Source organism: Leiobunum rupestre, chromosome 6, assembly GCF_980474605.1.
Source record: "Leiobunum rupestre chromosome 6, qqLeiRupe1.1.hap1, whole genome shotgun sequence".
In the NCBI taxonomy this organism is placed as follows: Eukaryota; Metazoa; Arthropoda; class Arachnida; order Opiliones; family Sclerosomatidae; genus Leiobunum; species Leiobunum rupestre.
In genome coordinates this window covers 68,529,580-68,549,808 of record NC_143389.1, presented here as the reverse complement: position 1 = coordinate 68,549,808, position 20,229 = coordinate 68,529,580, and the positions used below count along the sequence as shown (strand labels likewise).

General features: G+C 36.3%; 1 protein-coding gene across 1 annotated transcript; it reads left to right on the top strand.

Annotated features, from left to right (window-relative positions):
* Positions 1–18,853: 18,853 nt before the first annotated feature.
* On the top strand, positions 18,854–20,014 carry LOC149943279 (uncharacterized). Its single transcript, XM_090179606.1, has 4 exons — positions 18,854–19,296; positions 19,346–19,359; positions 19,424–19,707; positions 19,787–20,014. The coding sequence occupies exons 1-4, from the start codon at positions 18,854–18,856 to the stop codon at positions 20,012–20,014; spliced, it is 969 nt and encodes a 322-aa protein (XP_090035732.1).
* Positions 20,015–20,229: the final 215 nt, after the last annotated feature.

Here is a 20,229-nt window from a genome sequence, read left to right as displayed (position 1 = left end):
GGGAATTTCCTGTGGGCACCCACGGCTAGTGGAGACCATCAGGGAATCGCCAAGCAGGAGGGATGTCACCCTTCGGTTCGTCAGCATAGATTTGATCAAAGTGTGTCATTGATACCAAACCTCTTGGCAGCCTTCATCAAGACTGCACTTGAGACCTTGTCAAAGGCCCCCTCAATGTCAAGAAAAACCGCAAGAGCGATTTCTTTAAACTCAATTGCTCTCTCAAGGCAATTTCTAATGCCATGCAAGGCGGTCTCAGTAGATTTGCCCTTTTGATAGGCATACTGAGCAGTAGAGAGAGGCGTTTGGGAAATAACCTCTTCCCTAATATAACAGTCTACCAGTTTCTCCAAAATTTCCAGGAGAAAAGAAGTGAGACTAATTGGCCGAAATGCCTTAGCCTCAAGGTAGTTTGACTTACCGGGCTTGGGGATAAAAATGGCCCTAGAGAGCTTCCAGGAGCTTGGAATATGCCCTAAGGCAATACAAGCCCTGTAGATTCTGCAGAGCAGTGGGCAGAGAGTATCGCTGCCCTCCTGCAGCAAAATGGGAAAGATCCCATCCGGACCTGGGGACTTATAAGGCTTAAAGGAATTTATCGCCCACATAAGCCTGGAGTGTGTGACAATCTGTTTTGCCACAGCCCAGTCTTCCCTTTTGGTACGTTGTATCCTAAGAGGGAGACTATCAGTGCCACAACTGTCTGTGACCCTAGAGTCTGGAAAGTGCGTCTCCAACATATGTGTTAGAGTTTCCTTGCCAGATGTCGAAAAACTTCCATCCTTCAACCTAATGGTGTCGAGATGTTTAGTATTATCATGTGCCATAATTTTCATTAGTTTGGCAGTGCTGGGAATATCGGATATATTCTCGCAAAAACTTCTCCATGATGCCCTCTTGGCATCACGAATAGCTTTGTGATAGGCGGTTAGGGTACTCTTGTAGGAAACCCAGTCATATTAGAACGGCCTTGGAAAATGCCAGAGAGAAATTCGCTTAAATTATCTATAACCACACGTATTTCCAATGTTGGAGTTGATGGGGGTACTTATTCGCGGTACAAAATACCTTACTAAGAATTAAGCAACGAAATTGCATTTCTAAGCTATATGTAAACCACGGCTATTCAAAAATATAACTTTCATAAGGAACGTTATGTCGAATTTCAGGCGGAAATATAAAACCACGAACATTGGGGTCCGGTTAATAACCCCGAAAACTATACTTAAATTTAATATTTACTGATATAACCGAAGTTGTAGTTCAACTGAATCCTAACCTATCCAATAATATTTTTTTTAACGTTATCGGACTTAATTTTAAAGAAAATATCTACCACATAAAGCGAAATCACCGAAAACTTTAAATTGGGTAAATGCCCAACTTCTTGGGCTCCAATTTGAAAACTTTATGAATGTTAATGTATGTACATTCGAACGAGATATCATTGACTCAACTAGCCCTAAACGTTGAAGGGATATGCGCGACACGGCGGCATCGGCGGCAACGGCTGCACTGTACGTGAGACTAATACACACAAATCCTTAGGATTGTGTGTAAAAACCGTTCCCCTTTTTAATTTCGCCCCCCTTTTCTACTCGCTAGTCAGACCTCTAGATATTTTTGAAGCCTACGAACGGTACGATAAATAGGACTGAAATACGATAATTTTCAGGTGTTGGTACGATAATTCTATTGGATCAGGTTGGCAACGCTGGTGGGGATTGTCGTCATTTAACATGTTTTGTTTCTAGTGGTTGAAAGCAGTGCCGTAACTATCCTTTTATGCGCCCGGTGCGAGATTCTATAACTGCTACTTATAACTACCATGCATGGTCCAAAACTTGGCCTGGTCTGGTCATTTTTGCGCCCCTCCAGGGTCTACGCCCTGTGCCTGGGCACCACTGGCACTGCTCTAGTTACGGCACTGGTTGAAAGGGCCATCTCTTGATAAGGAGCATTGGTCGGATACAACAAGTAGACGGAGAAAATTCGAATACTCATGGGCCATGTTCAGGAGCCAGTTTCAAAGTCAAAACGAATTCCAAATCCTTGAGAGCTAATTTTCTAATCAAGGAAGGGGTTTCCCAATTCATTTTCAAAAACATTTTGGAAAAGTATGACCTACAGTCCTTGAAAAATATTAAAAGAATCCCTCAGAGGATAAAATTCTGAACGTTGAAATTCTAACTAACATTGATCGCGATTTTAGAAACGAAATGTTACGACTACAGAATGGCGCAAAAACGAAACAACTGTGAGTTTTGCATTGGGAAATGGTTGAAATTGTAAAACTGTTTATTTATGCAGAAAGAGCTGGTAATTGGGACCTACAATCCTACATGTCTTCGCTTTAAAGCCATTCTTCCATTTTTCTTGGCTACATCTTAATTACGTGCATATCCCATCATGTAGTTTTTGATGGAGGGTTGCTCGGAAAAGATGGAGGTGGCGGTGGAAAAGAACTCTCCAGACATAACCCCTTTGATAATCGCAATTCAGGAAAAGTAGGTAAGAATGATATAACGATGTTAAAGGGAATATAACCTCGGGTATTTGGTGTGGAACACCAACGTTTGCAGCTCTGACTTTAAAAATGTTTGGTGCCACTGTACAGGGAAATTTGAAAAATTGAAGGGGTCTTCCATAAAGATTGCTTTGTAGGTTATATTCCCTTTAAGATAACCCGGTACTCGGAACCTCGGATAGACGAGCAACTCGGAGTGCAGTGTGGTGATAAGGTAGAAAGGTTTTAGCAGTTTATAAATTGTAGTTCATTTTTATTAACTATTAATAATAACACTAAACCAACTCACAACATTGTTTTTCGAGTTAAACGTGACATCAACAACACTGAAAGGATTCGTACCATCTATCAAGCGTCTACTCAACTTTTTTATCCGTACCATGCGACCCTTCATCTAGCACTTAACGACGAAGATACGCAACACCGTATGACTTTTTTAATGGTACAGTAACATGTCTCAAGAATATCCGGATTTCCTGTGTCTAATCTTGGTTTCTATTCACTGTTGCTTGAATTGCTTCTCGAGAGATGGGCCATTCAATCGCCAAATCAACCACATGTGGGATGACGTCAATAAAAACAGGGGATTCCCTCATCACCATCAAGAGCAATTTAGTCTAAACGTCTGGACATATCTGGTAAGCGATGGTCTTATTGACATGTGTTTTCTTCCAAATTGTCGCGATGGAACAAGTTTGTTTCGTATGGAAAAATGAAATTCTGGATCGATTTCTAAACGTAATTCGTTTAGGGTAATTTGATCGAATCGATAATACTAATACAGATGCATTTATATTTATTATTTAATTTATTTATTATTTATATTTTACTCCGTAACTTAATTTTTTAACTTGTATCAGATACATTTTGCAGGATAAATGTTTCTATTTTTTAAATTAAATTAAACAACTTCCCAACGCTGCCACTGCGCCAACTAAAAAAATTTGCTTACCTAATAGTCAAAAAGATTTCTGTGAGACGGTTTTCTAAAGACATTTTCCGGTGACTTTTCCCTTTTCAATTTCATTGTACATTCAACGTACCGAAAATTTCCATCAGTTCTATAAGCTCTATGCTAAAACACCCAGTTCCCGGCCCACCACCAGTAATCGGCTTCTGCGTCTCTGCCTGTACTTTGTATGAGTGAGAAGAGAACACAATTGCGGCATATATATTTTACACTACCCCCCACTCATACAAGTCCGACTACTGGTCAGGGGTGGCGAAATAGGGTACGCAGGGTACGCAACTGCGTACGGGCGCGAGGATTTTTTGGGGTGCAAAAAATTCTAGGACTATTAGGTAAGCAAATTTTTTTAGTTGGCGCAGTGGCAGCGTTGGGAAGTTGTTTAATTTAATTTAAAAAATAGAAACATTTATCCTGCAAAATGTATCTGATACAAGTTAAAAAATTAAGTTACGGAGTAAAATATAAATAATAAATAAATTAAATAATAAATATAAATGCATCTGTATTAGTATTATCGAAGATTCTAAATACGAATTTTGTTTTCCCGAGTCAGGCGGCTATTAACGTAGTAATAGCCGTTCGCGCTACTCCGTCGAAGTTTTAGCCGTTCGTGTGTAGTTTTTAGATTAACGGACTTCGGACTCAAACGGACACAGATTATACGGACACTGTGTATATCACTCATTTGACACTGACGTTTAAATTTGTAAGTTTTTTATTTTCTGTATTTTTATTACGGTATTAATTTTACATGGCATTGATATATATAGGTATTTGTTATTGTTAACCAAGTTTATTCACTATTCATATCGAATTAACCTTCAAAATCGAAAATTTTACATAACCGAAACGCCCGAAAGTAAAACTAAACCAAAATATATTTTTAACAACTTTGTAGTTATTATCTCTATTCTTTACCGAAAATTCAAACACGTGTAAACAATTTTATTCTCTTAAAAATTAAAAAAGCTTAATCAGTATCACATGTGCACTTTAGGTATTGTAAGAAACTTTCATAGCTTCATTCAATTTGTTATTTTTTTAAATTATTGTAAGCAGGGTTCGAAATAAAAAAAACCCATACAAAAAAACCACTCAAAATTTTAATAAAACCCCAAAAAACTCAATAAAACCCGATGTATCCGGGTTTTATGAAAAAAAAACGGGTTTTTTAAAACCGGGAAAATTGCGGAGTTTAACGGTAATAGTAAGTATAGGGAGCTGACGGTAAGCTCGCGTGGCATGAAGGGCCACTCGTAAATAAGGCAATAAAAGTCGTTTGCGACTTGGGGCCTGTTTAATTATTAAAAAAAATAGATACCCAAAAACTATTTCTTGCGCACTTTCAACCAAGTTGTTGAATTGTAAAAAAAAATGGGAACTGACAATTGTAAAGGTAAGGGCGGCAAAATGTGAACAGCCTACTTTTGGGAAATGTGTAAATCCGCCACTGCCGAGCGTGAAATAAATCAGAGGTTCTTTTACATTTAAACCTTAATCGAAATAATCCATCCCCCGCAGTGTGGAAGTAATTAAAATTACCGTTAACTTAAAATTAAATAACTTCTGAATGCCATAAATGAATTGAATATAGTTTATACAGATCATATAATGTGGTCTATCCTCGCTTAACAATATAAAATTAAGTTAATTAATTAAATAGTTATCCTAAATGAAAATATAAACAAAATCCCTGCCCATATGACCGTGAGGCAATACATCCCCCCCCCCCTTCCTAAGCCCAGATCTTTCCTCACCGAATTCACGAAAGACCAAACCAGCCACATTCCCTCAGCTCACAGCGATCCCATGAAACTATTTTCCTATTTGTGGGCCTCAGACCTACCACCAAGTAACGAGACAACAACCGCGATTTTCCAATTCTGCAAGGTCAAGACAACGTCTCTCGCCACAAGGATAGATACTACTGGCTTTAGCGTTCTCCCCCGCTGTTATTCATGTCGGTGATAAGGGTGCGTCCCGAGTTTCCGCTTGGAAACGACACTACACAGAAAAAACAACGCTTAACTTTTAAACACATTTCTCACATCTAAACATGTGTTTTTCCTAAACGGGAAAAAATTATGTTGTGTTGTTAAAAGAAACGCCAAAATTTAAACACTTCGTACGCGTTGCGGCGCCTTAGGAAGTGTTTATTTCGCAAACATTTTCGGGAAGTAAACGTTTTTCTAAACACACTGCTTAGGTTTTAAACAAAACGTTAGGGCGGAACCGTTTCGTATTTACGCGCCAGCTAAGTCTCGTCAGGCGCCATTTTACTTCAACCGAGCTTGGCAGAAGATTCTGTTGGTGGACTTTGAAGCTCTACTTTATGGTTAGTATAAATTTTGTTATTTAATCATATTATAAGATGGTTAATGAACAATTCCCACGAACGTCATAAGTTAAATGGGTAATGAAAGCCAACTCTCTTAGTCTCCTATAATTGAGAATAAATTCTTAAGCCTTGTCCTTCTGTCATTACACCTCTCTAACGTCATGTGAGTGAAATTAGTACAATATCAAATAATAGAAATTTGAGCTTCCAATTAAATTTTTTTTTAACTGGCTTTTTAAAATTTACACCAAAATATAACATTCAGGAATTGTTTTCTTAGGCCATTTTTTAAAAGATCACAGTAAGGTTTCTCTATGACAGTGGAATATAATCAAGATTGAATATTAAAAAATTTTAATAGTCAATATACAAATGTATGTCTTCATGAAACAAGTTACATTATGCAGCTGATATGTAAATGGATGAGAAGTTACCAATAAATTTAGTTAAAAAGTAACTCAATCAGTCTGTGTACACCTCTCAAACATTATCATGTGAGTGAAATTAGTACAAAATAAAAAAAATCAAATTTGAGCTTTCAATTTCTCTCACATAGCAAAATTTCACTTTCTGACACATTTACAATATTTATTATAAAAATTAAACTAGCTGTTCTACATTGCCTTAGCCTTGACCGTCAAATTAATTTATTTAAATCTTAGTTTTAGAGATAAAATAGGGTCAACGGAGATTTATAAACACCTTCAAAGTGTGATATTATTTTGTTAAATTGAAATATTTTAAATCAAACAAGTTATAAAAGTGTGATATTATTTTGTTGAATTAAAATATTTTTAATCAATCTAAGTGTCTGAGAAATTGTAAGTGGTAATGAAAGCTAAACGCATTAAAAGTGGTGTTCCGCAACATCCTGAGCTGCATACATCTACGGAGCACTAATACCTTCAAATAAAACAAAAATAATTAAATTTCTTTTGTAACCTAAACACATAAAACTTAACATATTTAAATCTTCAACACCTTTTAAAAAGGTAACCATTTATACAATGTAAACACCACGATTTTAAACATGTTTTCAGCCTAAACGTAAGGGGTTCTTAACACGTTTAAAACTACAACAAATTGACTTTAAACCCCTTGATAACCTATACACTTAAGTTACTAAACATGTTTATTTATATAACAGTGTTGGCTTAAACATGTTTAGGTTTCAGATGTGTTTAAAAAAGCGTTGCATTTTGGCGTTTAGGAAAACGTTTAGATTCGAAACTTCGTTTTTTCTGTGTAGAAGTAACCCCAAGACCCTCTAAGCCCCCCGCACCAAGTAAAACCAACCACGAGCGAATTTCTCGAGATCAGACCACGTCATTTGTGGTCTCACAAATTAACCAATAACCAATGCAAAAGCGAGGTCACAGATTGTTTTAATTCCCCGGAACAAAGGTCTTTAGAATTTTGATTCTCCGAGTGAGAGAGAAGCCACGTAAAAAAAAAAAAAATTCTGACTTCCGACTTTGGTATAAAAACAATAATAAATTCTTCCCCCATTTTGTTTATTTTTGCCTAGGACCAACCCCACACAAGAAGAACGCAACCCGTCAAAAGTCGTACATTTTCTTGTGTACAGTTTACATTGGTTAGACCGTCGGATAGGGAAAATTCGGAAATTGTCTCCCCCCCGCCCGTAAAACGTTCAGCGTAAAGGTTCGTCGAGTGAAATTTGTACACAACACTGCGTTAGCGTGTTTAAAGGCTAGCTGCGTTCTCCTTGTGTTTGTTGCTCCTAGATTTTTAGGAGGTATTACAATCACCGTGTCTGTCGGTGTGTCTGTCCGGGCTGCGAACGCATTCGCATTTTCGGAACAAAGTGTAATCGCTGCGTTCGCAGTCTCTTGGAATTAGGGAAAAGGTTTTTCCAAAAGCGCCCTCTTTTGTCATTGGGTGTATTATAATTTTCTTTTGCGAATTGTGAGTGTACGTGAATAATCTCCGACGATTGGGACGGACCGAGTACTGAGGGTTACGGTAAACGTCTCAACGTCCAAATGGCAGGGTTTCCACCAAATGTTCACGGTATACGTCTTATTTTCAATATGCGATAGTATCGGGCGGGAATTTAACCCAAGCCCTCCTGCATGACAGCCTTTGACCGGCGAGTGTTCTACCACAGAACCACCGATACATGTTACGCTTCATTGAAAATTATAATCTCAGCTTAGCGGAAGAGTATATTAATACTTTTTAAAGTCTACATTTTTTAGGTATGAAATTTTAAAGGTAAAATCTTGTTTTAGCGCAGTCAGCAGAGATAAGATGGTTAAAGGGTAGAACCCGTGGGTGGTCCACTTAGTTAGTTTTTTGTAATTTATTTACGGGTTTTCTTATCGACTTAGATATAGTTGTATTGATGTGGTGCCGTTGGTTTAACGTTTATTGATATACGAACTGTCGTTTAGTCAAGTGGCTTTCTGTGCTTTGTTAATGGTAAGGTTTTTGCTTCTTGTTAATACATTTGGTGTGGATATTTGGATATCTACGATTCCTAATGCAGTCATTGATTTCCTGGGTGTGCGAGTCATTATATGATATTGGAAATTGGACGGTATTGGTCTTTTTCGTGCGGCATGTGTCACAACGTCAACAGGAACTCTACGAGTCGTCCACTACCAGATGTCGAATATAGCTATTCTACGGTATCTTCATCAAGGTTGAGTGTTGAAATAACATTAAAGATGCGGCAAGTATTTCGTAAGCGAGAAAAATACAAATACCCTCTGTAGATATTTTTTTAATTAAAATTGGCTTCGTATTATATTTAACTGATACACTTGTACTGTAAATAGGGGTAAATTCAATTGTGCATTGTTTTAGTACATCTAAATCACTGTTGTAACTACTTAATTTATAATATTCTGAATAAATTAAACTCGGTTGTTTCGTGTCAATTATTTTAAATAACTCTGAATTGCGGAGATATATCTTTAAGGATGATCTCGAGAAATTAATACCACTAGGGATGATTCTTCTGAGGAGAGGTATATTTTGGCTTGCCAACTTGTTGTATAGTGTTTTGTTTACGGGGTGTTAAATAAATATTTTGTGATTGATAATAAACAGAAGGTTTCCATTCTGAATTCGAATCTCTCCTCTTTTCCTTCTACGTAACCCCCTCTCTCGGATTTGATTCACCCCACGAAAAGCCACGACTTCATTTTGTCACCATCTTCCCACGCCTTCGTGAATAAATATCGTTGAGCTAGGGCCAGGAATATTCTATATTCCACACCGTATTCGTTATCCCCACTTGATACGATATGCGCTAGGAATTATCGCGAGAGGTTTCAAAACCTATAAACTATTAAAAGGGTTTTAGATTCAGTTCACCAACCGATAAATAAATTTGTAATCATTTCCATAGTGTTCATTTTGAAACCTGCCGGCCATCCATTGTTTCGTGTTTCGCCATAGGATTTGGCATTTAGGTATTTTTTAAAACAGATTCTAATCGCTATCGAAAAATTTCGCTTAAAAGTTCACTTTCAAAAATCCGAGTTCTCTAAATTCGAAGTGAATCGGCTTAACCTTTTCGCGGGTTCAGTCCCTATTCTTCTTGTTTAAATGTGATATAAATGTTTATTTAGATCTCTAAAAATTCGCGTCCAGGTCACCAAAACCCGTAACTGGTCAAAAAAGCACATTTAGTACGTGTGCTTGAAATATGCTGACAGCAGTGGCGTAGCTGATGGTCCGCAGGGCCCGCGGTGCGGGGCAGCCTCGAGCTTCGGAGGGGGGCCCCGCTAACTATAAAAAAAAATTAAAAAGGGGGACCTCATAAAGATTTTTGCGGGGGGGCCTCTGAGTTCTGAGCTACGCCACTGGCTGAATAAATGGAATAAATGGAATACTACGTAACCAAGGACACAGCCCTGCGATATTCCAGATTGTATTGTTAGGCGTCCTGAGCAGATATAACCCATTTAGAGCACATTTATCTATTTTATTTTTTTAGGATATCTAGGGGAAGCACGATTAGCGCTATCAAATAAAAGAAAATTTTGGTCAAAGTAGACGAGCCATGTAAGAACCCTGATTACATTTGAATGAAGATGACGTTTTTAAGACAATATTCCAGTATTCGATTCGAATTTAGAAGCGTGTCAATCTGTTCTAATAGCTTTATTGTTTGGTATCGATTTCATGTTATTGAAGACTGTTTGCACATCGATGGCTCGGAAGGAGAATTTTACACGAAGGTTTTCGATTGTAGTTAGCCAGTTCGTTGATCCATTTGACGGTACACAGTTAGAAAAAAGGGTTTCCATGGGTTTTATTGGGGTTTGCTTTGGGTTTAAAAAAGGTTTAGGAAAAAATTATAAACCCTTAAGGTTTGTTTTGGCAACTTGCATGGTTTGAAAAGGGTTTAAGTGTTTAAAGGTAACCCCTATAGGTCAATGGAAAACCCTTAGGATTCCAATTTAAGAACCTATAGAAAAAAATAATTTATCACTTTTTAAAACAATTTTCAAACCCTGCACGTTTTAAACTATCTCACGCCATCTACGCCAAAATTTGATATCAAGCCGTATAATAATTTCATAAAACGTAAAGGAAGACGGACTTTCCCCAAAATGGCTTCTCTAAACATCGTTGCAATCATACATCTTTCGGTGGTTCTGTGGTAAAACGCCCGCCTGTCGTGCTAGAGGGCTTGGGTTCGAAACGCGCCCGTTGCAATCGTCAAAATTTGTTATAAAGTCGTAAATTAAATTAATTATTTTTAATTTAATCTATAAATACAGAAAGTGCTCATTTTTAAGCCTTGTGGGTTTGGAAATTTCCGTTAAAGGGTTTTGGGGGGTTTGAATTTGTGGAATTTTTTTTAAGAACCTTGGGGGCTTATAATCAAACTCTTTTTTCTAACTATGTATTGTTGAATAGTTGATAATAGAGTAATCATTGAAATAGCTGGCTATTTCTTGAGGGCCTACCATCAATTTATTATTAAATTGCAGCGGCATTACCGTCTTCATTTTTGGCTTTAAGTATGGCTTTAGTTTATCGGAGGATTTAGCTGATTTTAAAATATTTTTTCTACTTTGGTTGCATTATTTATCGAGTTACGCATTCCGTGTAAAAACCCCAAGGTCGAGCTTCAAGGTCCTGGGGACCTCGAGGTTCGACAATGGGATGCACTCTCCCTTTCCTTTCATCTATTGTAAAAATAGTAAGCTGCCGGCGGCGTTTTCTCGACTCTAACCTTTCTTGGAAAAACCTTCTTGTTTCACCATAAGAAGCAAGGGGTAATGACAGGGGGGTTGGGGTTGGGTCGGCGTCACCGAGCTTTCACGAAATGTAAAAGACCCAAAAGAGGTCAGATTAGAAGCCGGGAGTAGTGGCTCACTCCTGTAATCCCAGGCGTCCGGGAGGCAGAGTTTGTGGAAGGCCGTGTGAGGACGACTACCAATCCCCCAACGGGTGGTCGGGATACTTCCGCCACGGGTGTCCCCACCCCTGTCCCCACGTATCCCCCCGTTGGCGTGGCCGTTACACATATCTCACCCTGATTAATCAGTTATTGTGTGTGTGCTGGTGTCTAAGGCCTCGGGTCGACACCGATGTTTGTGTATCTCAAAAAAAAAGAAAAAAAAGGTCAGATTAGAAGTCTATTCTCAAGAAAACTAAAATCAAACGAAGAGTAGTGTGAAGTTATTTATATATCTCGACACTAGAAGCAAAAGGGTAAACAGGCCATAGTGCTGTCGACCCACGGGGTAACGTTTATAGTAGAATTAAGTTCCCAAAACAAAACAAAAAAGGTAAACCCTAAACCTCAAATTCCGTTCGTTTTTTATTCTTGGTAAATATTAAGAGGCAGATACAATATCCGCTTACTGGCCACATTTTGGACTGAAGAAACTACTTTATTTGATATTGACCGGTGATTTTACCGGTTATTCGAATGTTAGATATTTTTAGGTCCTTATTTTCAGCATACCTCTTGTAACTTTAATAAAATCAGTTAAGACTGGTTAAAATGAAGAAGCAATTTTTTGTCACGCGTCTATTCTTGGTTGTCCATATTTTTCAGACCATAATGCTCGCTTTATCGATTCAAAAGTCTTTGTTATCGATTTTACACGTAGGTTCCGTAAATAAATTTTAGCATTAACACGGCAAATTTGAAACTTAGCGTAAGATATTAACACAAGTATAAAATCCTGACTAAGGTCATAAGATATGGAAGGCTGAACTTTAAGAAAATAATCTAAACAAAAACGGTGAAAGTAGATTATTAGAAGCTAGAGAGAAAGTGTTGGGTAATAAAGCCTCTATACCACTGCTCGATAATTAGATATCGGGCCTAGATAGAAGGTGATATTGTTACAAAGGGCTTTTTAATGAAGATAAATAGAGGTCCAGTAATTGCATAGAACAATGGACGCCCCAAAAATCAATTCCTCATGCCGTAAATCCTTTTTTGGCTGTTTTTATAACTTAACTATTTATGTGGGTGAAGTATATTTTATGGAAGGTTTATTTTCTGAAGAATAAACAGACTAAAGATATGTATATAAAACAGGCCAGCCTAACTATAAAACCTCGCTATTGGCTATAAATAGAGCCATCCGGCAGTATAACTGCAAATAATTCACTTAAAAAGCTTTACAAATATGGATAAATACATTTAGTGAATTATTCCTAAAGTCGAATTTTACGCATAACCTAAATATATCCGAAACAATAATATAAAATGTAAATCTTTTTCGTAGGTTGATTATTGTTAGAAAACCAGCTTCTACTTCAAAAGTCTAGCTGATTATTATTTATATTTATAAAGAGTTTAACCGCAATCATTTCAATTTAGATCTGTTTATGATGAAAAACAAATTAGTTTATCACGGGCTGGATTTTCCATCAAAATATTCAAATTTGGTACCTTTATTTTTCCCTCAAAAACTCGTTTCTAAATTCTTTCTTCAGGTATGCACTTTGCGACCTAAAGGTACAAAATCTTTGTTGTAATACGCGTAGGTGCAAAAGCTACATAATTACTAAAAGTGTGCCAATGGAAGAGTTTCTGAAATGAATGTAACTCGAGATGTAAAAGTTTGTAGGGTGAGTGTGAATGAAGCTCAAAAGTAGTAATATTGTCGCCTGGTGAGAGCTTCAAGAACTAAGGAAGCGTTGGAGAAGGATAGCGGACATATTGATTTTTAGCCATTGAAGGGAAACGCTACCGCCATCTGTCTACGTTTAATACCAAACACGGGGAAAAAATCACAAAGTGGGTGCGTAGTTAACCCAAGTCTAACCTTCTAGGCGCTCTATCCCGATAGCATCATTCAATAAATCCTTAACATTGGAAAGTATAGGAACTGGCACACTTTTTTAATTGTGTCACTTTTGGTACGTGACAGGACTACGCGGCAGTCTTTACATGAACTATGCAAAGGCAGAGAGAGAGAGAGTTGGTGAGCGGCCGTTCTCATTAGAGCTCCCTTCCTGCGAGTTGGATTTCCCTGCGGCGATGGGCAGTCTCTTCAAAACAGTTGCGCCAACAATAATTAAAGCTTTTTTATTTCTTTTCAGAAAGTATCTACAGGAAGCCAACTTCAAACATACAATTGGGTTAGATCAAAAGCTTTTGCTTAGATTCATTGTTCACTTTCAAAAAGCAGACTATATTTAGCGTTAATTTTCCGTGGGCCCGTGGCGACTTTAAAACTAGGAAACTACAAAGAAGTAGAACTAATTCGATGGTAGAATAAATTAGCTATAGTAGAACTAATTCGATAGTAGAATAAATTAACTAAAATAGAACAAATTGTATGGTAGAATAAATTAGCTATAGTAGAACTAATTCGAAGGTAGAATAAATTAGCTGTAGTAGAACAAATTGTATGGTAGAATAAATTAGCTATAGTAGAACAAATTCGATGGTAGACTAAATTAGCTATAGTAGAACAAATTCGATGGTAGAATAAATTAGCTATAGTAGAACAAATTCGATGGTAGAATAAATTAGCTATAGTAGAACAAATTCGATGGTAGAATAAATTAGCTGTAGTAGTACAAATTCGATGGTAGAATAAATAAGCTATAGTAGAACACATTCGATGGTAGAATAAATTAGCTGTAGCAGAACTAATTCGATAGTAGAATAAATTAGCTAAAATAGAACAAATTCGATGGTAGAATAAATTAGCTATAATAGAACAAATTGTATGGTAGAATAAATTAGCTATAGTAGAACTTATTCGAAGGTAGAATAAATTAGATGAAGTAGAACAAATTCGGTTGTAGGACTAGTTCGGTTGAAGAACTAATTACGTAGTAGAACTAATTCGGTTGAAAAACTAATTCGGTTGAAGAACTAATTAGGTAGTAGAACTAATTCGGTTGAAGAACTAATTATGTAGTAGAACTAATTCGGTTGAAGAACTAATTAGGTAGTAGAACTAATTAGGTAGTAGAACTAATTCGGTTGAAGATCTAATTAGGTAGAACTAATTCGGTTAAAGAACTAATTAGGTAGCAGAACTCATACGGTTGAAGAACTAATTAGGTAGTAGAACTAATTCGGTTAAAGAACTAATGAGGTATTAGCACTAATTAGGTAGTAGAACAGCATAGGTATAGTAGAACGAATTATGTTGTAAATCTAATTTAGTTGTAGAACGAATTAGATTGAAAAACGAAATAGGTAAAAGAACTAATTATGTTGAAGAAATAATTAGGTATAGTAGAACAAATCCGGTGGTCGAACAAATTAAGTATAGAAAAATTAAGGTAGTCGAAAAAATTAGGTATAGTATAACTAATTAAGTATAGTATAAATAATTAGGTATAGTTTAAATAATTAGGTAGTAGAACAAATTAGGTATAGTCGATCAAATTAGCTAGTAGAACAAATTAGGTATAGTCGATCAAATTAGCTCGTAGAACAAATTAGGTATAGTCGATCAAATTAGGTAGTATAACAATTCGTTTCTAACTTGACCTTTTAGAAGAAAAGGGATCCTGGCTACAACCCGTGTAGGCACAATTGTGACTATTAACGATTGATCTTCGACCTTGAAAGGCGCCACAAAGATATCTACAATCAACGGTATGATAATCTGGCAGCTTTGTATTTAACATATAATACCAATTATATGAAATGGCTGAGGAAAACGAGGATATATTCGGGTGATATTTTATTTTATTTTTATATGAAAATCTCTTAAATTTCAGAAAATTCTAACAATTTTTTACGGTGTTGGAAAATGTAGTTTTTCACAGGTAGTTGGTAAACAAAAAATTGCATGAAAAAAAATTATATCGACCTCAAAAAACGACAAATAAAATGGTTTCGTTTGAAATTGACCATAAAACCTTTTTTTGAAATGATGTGTCTGATCTTACGTTTCAGGATACATCAACCCCTTTTTGTTTAAATTACAAGTATGGCTCAATAATTCGTTCGGTTTTAGTATGAGGCCATACCTAGGAAGGTTCATTTCCATCAGAATTCCTTACCACATCTAATGTAAGTGTTTTTTCCAAAGTGTCACTTCATATGTTATTATTCTTAATATCTCTTGTGCTGTTAACATCATTAAGCTCGTATATTAAAGAAAAGATTTCAAACCCTATAGAGCTGGAAACTGCAATAATGACGATACATTCATCTCTGCTAACATTGAAAATACTACTTACCAATTAAACGCAGATGATACAAATACCAACACGAGTGTTCAACATCCATATGACACCCAATGTATCTTGAATAGTACTACCATCTTACAAGTAAAAAACTAATTTTAATTATTGTAATAAGTTGGTTAAGTTGGTCAAGTACAAGTTCCCGCAGTTGTATGGTAGTTCTAATTCAGTCTTTCTAGTAATAGTAACAATTAAGGAGATAAATTGGTTGGTTCCCACAGGGGTAATGGTTATTTCAGTAGGCCAAACTGTTAAACATTTCGGGGAAATTTTTTTTTTTGTATTTTATGTAATCTATTATCACTTTTCATTTAGGGAACGGGTTTAGAGTTGCAGTCATTAATGGATGTTTCAGCAATTGATAATTCAGACCCAGTGTCAGCCATAAGAAACGATACTGGTATTAAATTAACTACTAATAGTGTAAGCGTTGAAAACCAACTAGAAGATTTTAACCAAAAAATAAAGGATTTGAAGACTCATCTTTTTGAAAAAGATAGAAAAATTATTTCTAAAATAAAAGAAATAGAAACAAGTTGGCAACCCAAAATATACCTCTCCTCGGAACAGTTTCTAATTTTCAGTAACGCGTAACACGTATCCGTGGCTCTGTGGTAGAACGTTCGCCCAGCATGTAGGAGAATCCCGACCGATACTAAAGTAAATTGAAAAAACGTTATACTACACCCAATGAAAAAAAGAGGGTTCTTTTGGACAAAACATTTTCCGTAATTTCAAGAAACTGCGTACGTCATGATTACACTTTGCTCCGAAAACGCATATGCGTTTGCAGCGCAGACAGACAGACACACAAACACTCACACCCACACCCACACACCCACCGACAGACACGGCGATTGTAAAACACCTCCTAGGGGACATAGTCCCCTCGGATAGGTAAAAATTAAGAATAAAGCCTTGTCCCAGGCTGAAGAAATTATAGCTTTGAATGCTAAGTTTCAAGGAAAAGATATTCAGATTGCTACGTTACAAGAAGAGAATGAAACTTTAAAAGCTAAAGTTAGCAAATTCAAAAGGAGACTGTTAAAACCATCAATTTTTAAAACCAGTCCTGAGAACTGCTCTTTTTACACTGAATTACCATATTATAACACTCTCGAAGGAATATTAGACTGCATAAAAAAATTATCTAACTCCTAAGACCAACAGCAGTTTACTCTTGATGATAAATGTTTTCTAGTTTTGTTGGGTTTGCGATTGGCCATTCCTTTGAAAGAACTTTCAAGAATTTTCTTTCTTTCGGAAGCAACTATTTAAAACATCACTACCACTTTAATTAATTTACTATATAACGAACTGAAGAGTCTTTGTCCCTTCTCTTCAAAGGCGGTAACTGACTTGAATTGTCCACTTATTTCACGAATACCCTCTGACAAGGGTGATATTGGATTGTTCAGAGTTTAGTGTAGAACGCCCTTCTTCAATATCTGCCCAAAGGGCTACTTTTTCATCCTACAAGAACTATAACATAAAGTCCTTATTGGAATATCACCAGGAGGAATAGTAACTTTTGTATGCAAGATATACGGTGGAGCCACTTCCAGGGTTCGTGCAAAATTTCCGGAATTAAATTCCCTGACATTTCCAGGTTTTCCCAGACCAGATTTCAAAATTTTCCCTGACCATTTTAGTAGAATAAAGTAATGGTTTGAAAAAGATTTTCTTTCAAAATTTTATTTGCCTGATTTTTTGGGATTATTTTAAAATTCCCTGACTTTTCCCTGACCTTTTGGAATCATTTTTAAATTCCCAAACTTTTCCCTGACCTTTTGGAAACCTTTTAAAATTCCCGGACTTTTACCTGACCTTTTGGAATCATTTTAAAATTCCCGGACTTTTCCCTGACCTTTTGGAAACATTTTCAAATTCCCGTACTTTTCCCTGACCTTTTGGGAACCTTTTAAAACTCCCTGACTTTTCCCTGACCTTTTGGAATCATTTTCAAATTCCCGGACTTTTCCCTGACCTTTTGGAAACATTTTCAATTTCCCCGACTTTTCCAGGTTTTCCAAGTCGTGTACGATCCCTGACTTCAGACAAGTATATCGTGGAGTATTCCAAAGTTTTAGATCTGTTGGAGAAAGGAGACGATGTAATGTCTGACAAAGGCTTCCATATAATGTCTCTTTTGCCAGAAGGAGTGACACTCATTACTCCCCCAATATCGTCCCAGCAAAGCCCCTCAAATGCCCAAGATTGTATAGCCAAAGTGCGAGTGCACGTTGAAAGAGCGATAAGGCGTATTAAACCATACCACATATTTGATGCACCTATTCCCCTTTCCGTGTGTGATGAAGCTGAAAAAATTGTCACTGTGCGCGCGCTCCTGACTAACTTTTCCCCAGCACTCATAAAGGAATATTCTGATTTAACAATAGGTGGTTTTGGAAAAAAACTAGGTCACGTGAAAGTGTTTTCAGTGCTACCAGATAATAAAAAAAATAGAGCTGGACATATTCATTCAGACAATAGCTTTGGGTAGTCAGTCAATTTAGAACTTATTTATTACTCGCGTAAAAAATCTCTTGTAGCAAGTAAACTTGAATATTCATACCGTGATCAACCATGGCTTAACGATTTATTGGTGAGTTTTAATTTTATAATACACTTTATAAAACAAAATGAATTTAATGTTGCTGTTTTCTTAACGTGTAGCCATCAAAAAGTGAAGGAAAGCAAATAGTTGAAAGTTTTATCTATTCTACAACTACATTTCTAATTAAAGGCAAGGCTTTAAATTTTTATAACCAAAATTTGCATATTCATATTTATAATTTAATAATTTTAATTTCAGAATGGCGAATAGAATTGGTGGCCGTCGATGCTGTGTTCCAGGGTGTTTATCTTCCACGTATAAAAACCCAAGTGTGACCTTTTTCCCCTTTTCCACGCAAAGAAGACCTGCGAAAAGAAAGGATCGATATCATAAAAGCAAATACAGATACAGATGAAACTAGGCCTAGTGCCTCTGAGAAGAGACCATGGAGCACATCAGTAAGAAAGGTTTTAGGATCGAAACATCAGTCTGTTTGTGGGCACCATTTTAACTTGAATGGACGTAAAATGTATAGTGATAAGAAACCCAAATATTTTTACCACAACTATGGCAGTTCCAAACAACACGATCTCATACCAGAAAAACTTATCTCTGTTTCCATATATGTTGAAGTTCCATCACCAACATTTTTAAACCAAGGCTCGATACCTTTTTTAAAAGAAATTCTCAGTGATGCCTCGAACTCCGCAATACCAAAGTCAACTAAAGATCACAATTATAGCCTTAACCAAGATTATGAGGAACTAACAAAAGCTCACTTCAATGGTTGATAAGATGGGAAGTCTTACTCAGGAAAACTTGGCCTTGAAACAGCAACTAGCCATTTTTGAAAAACAAAATTGCCAACAAAGTGAAGCTCAAAATTTAGCTAAAATGAAAATTTCAAGTCTAGAGGAAAAGCTTGAAAACTTGGCTAATGAAAATAGAAATCTAAAACTTGAAATTGAATCCTTAAAAAAAGAGACGAAAGTGAAAGATAAAATTTTTTCAATTGATGGTATTAAGAGTAAAGCCATGCTTCAGTTTTACACCGGATTTGAATCAATGGAAGATTTGAATGATTTATACGAGTATTTAGAACCAGATCTGCCAAATCTAAATTTTTATTACAATGTAGGTTTCGAACGTAAAACTGAGAGGAAAGATACTAACAACAGAGGGAGGCCAATGACCTTGGGCTTTAAGATCAATTATTTTTGGTGCTATGCCGCCTTAAAGTGGGACTTTTTGGACAGGATTTAGCATATCGCTTTGAAATTTCTATAGGGACGGTATCGAAGGTATGCATTACCTGATTTGATTTTTTAGACAAAAGACTAACGCAACTTAAAATATGGCCTTCAGGAAAAGTAGTTAACGATGATATGCCAGATGCTTTTAAGTCAACGTACCCTTCCACTCGTGTTATTATTGATTGTACCGAACTATTTATCCAAACTCCAAATGATTATACCACTCAAAGTGACACTTGGTCCTCGTACAAAAACCACAACACTGCGAAAGGGCTCATTGGGATTTGCCCAAATGGATTTGTCTCTTTTGTTTCAAAACTCTCACCAGGAAGAATGTCTGACCTCGAGATTACAAACCAAAGTGGTATTGTTGATTTATTAGAACCAGGTGACTCGGTAATGGCTGACCGTGGTTTTACTATAGGCGATTTACTAAAAGAGAAAAATGTTGGGCTAAATATCCCACCATTTCTAGGGAAAAAAAAGCCAACTATCTTTAGAGGAAGAACGGAAAACTAGAGACATAGCTAGTATTCGTACTAACGTAGAACGCGTCATTAGAAGTGTAAAAAAGTACCATCTCCTTAACACTGTTTTCCCTAATAGCATGCACACGCAACTTGAAAAAGTTTGGAGAATATGTGCTTATTTGCATAATTTTTGTCATGAACCATTAGTTAAAGTTGAAAACAGTAAACTTTAATTCATTAAAAAAAGTGAAGTTAGATCCATGAATATGGTTATTTTTGGCATTAAAATTTTTTTCTTATTTAAACACAAAAATATCACTTTTTGACTTAAAAATTAAAATATCACTATAGCTTGAAATATCACTTTTTTTGACTGATTTTTAAAAAAAAGGTACAACATGACTAGCATAAAAATTTGCTAATTTGGGTAACATTTCATTTTTACCTT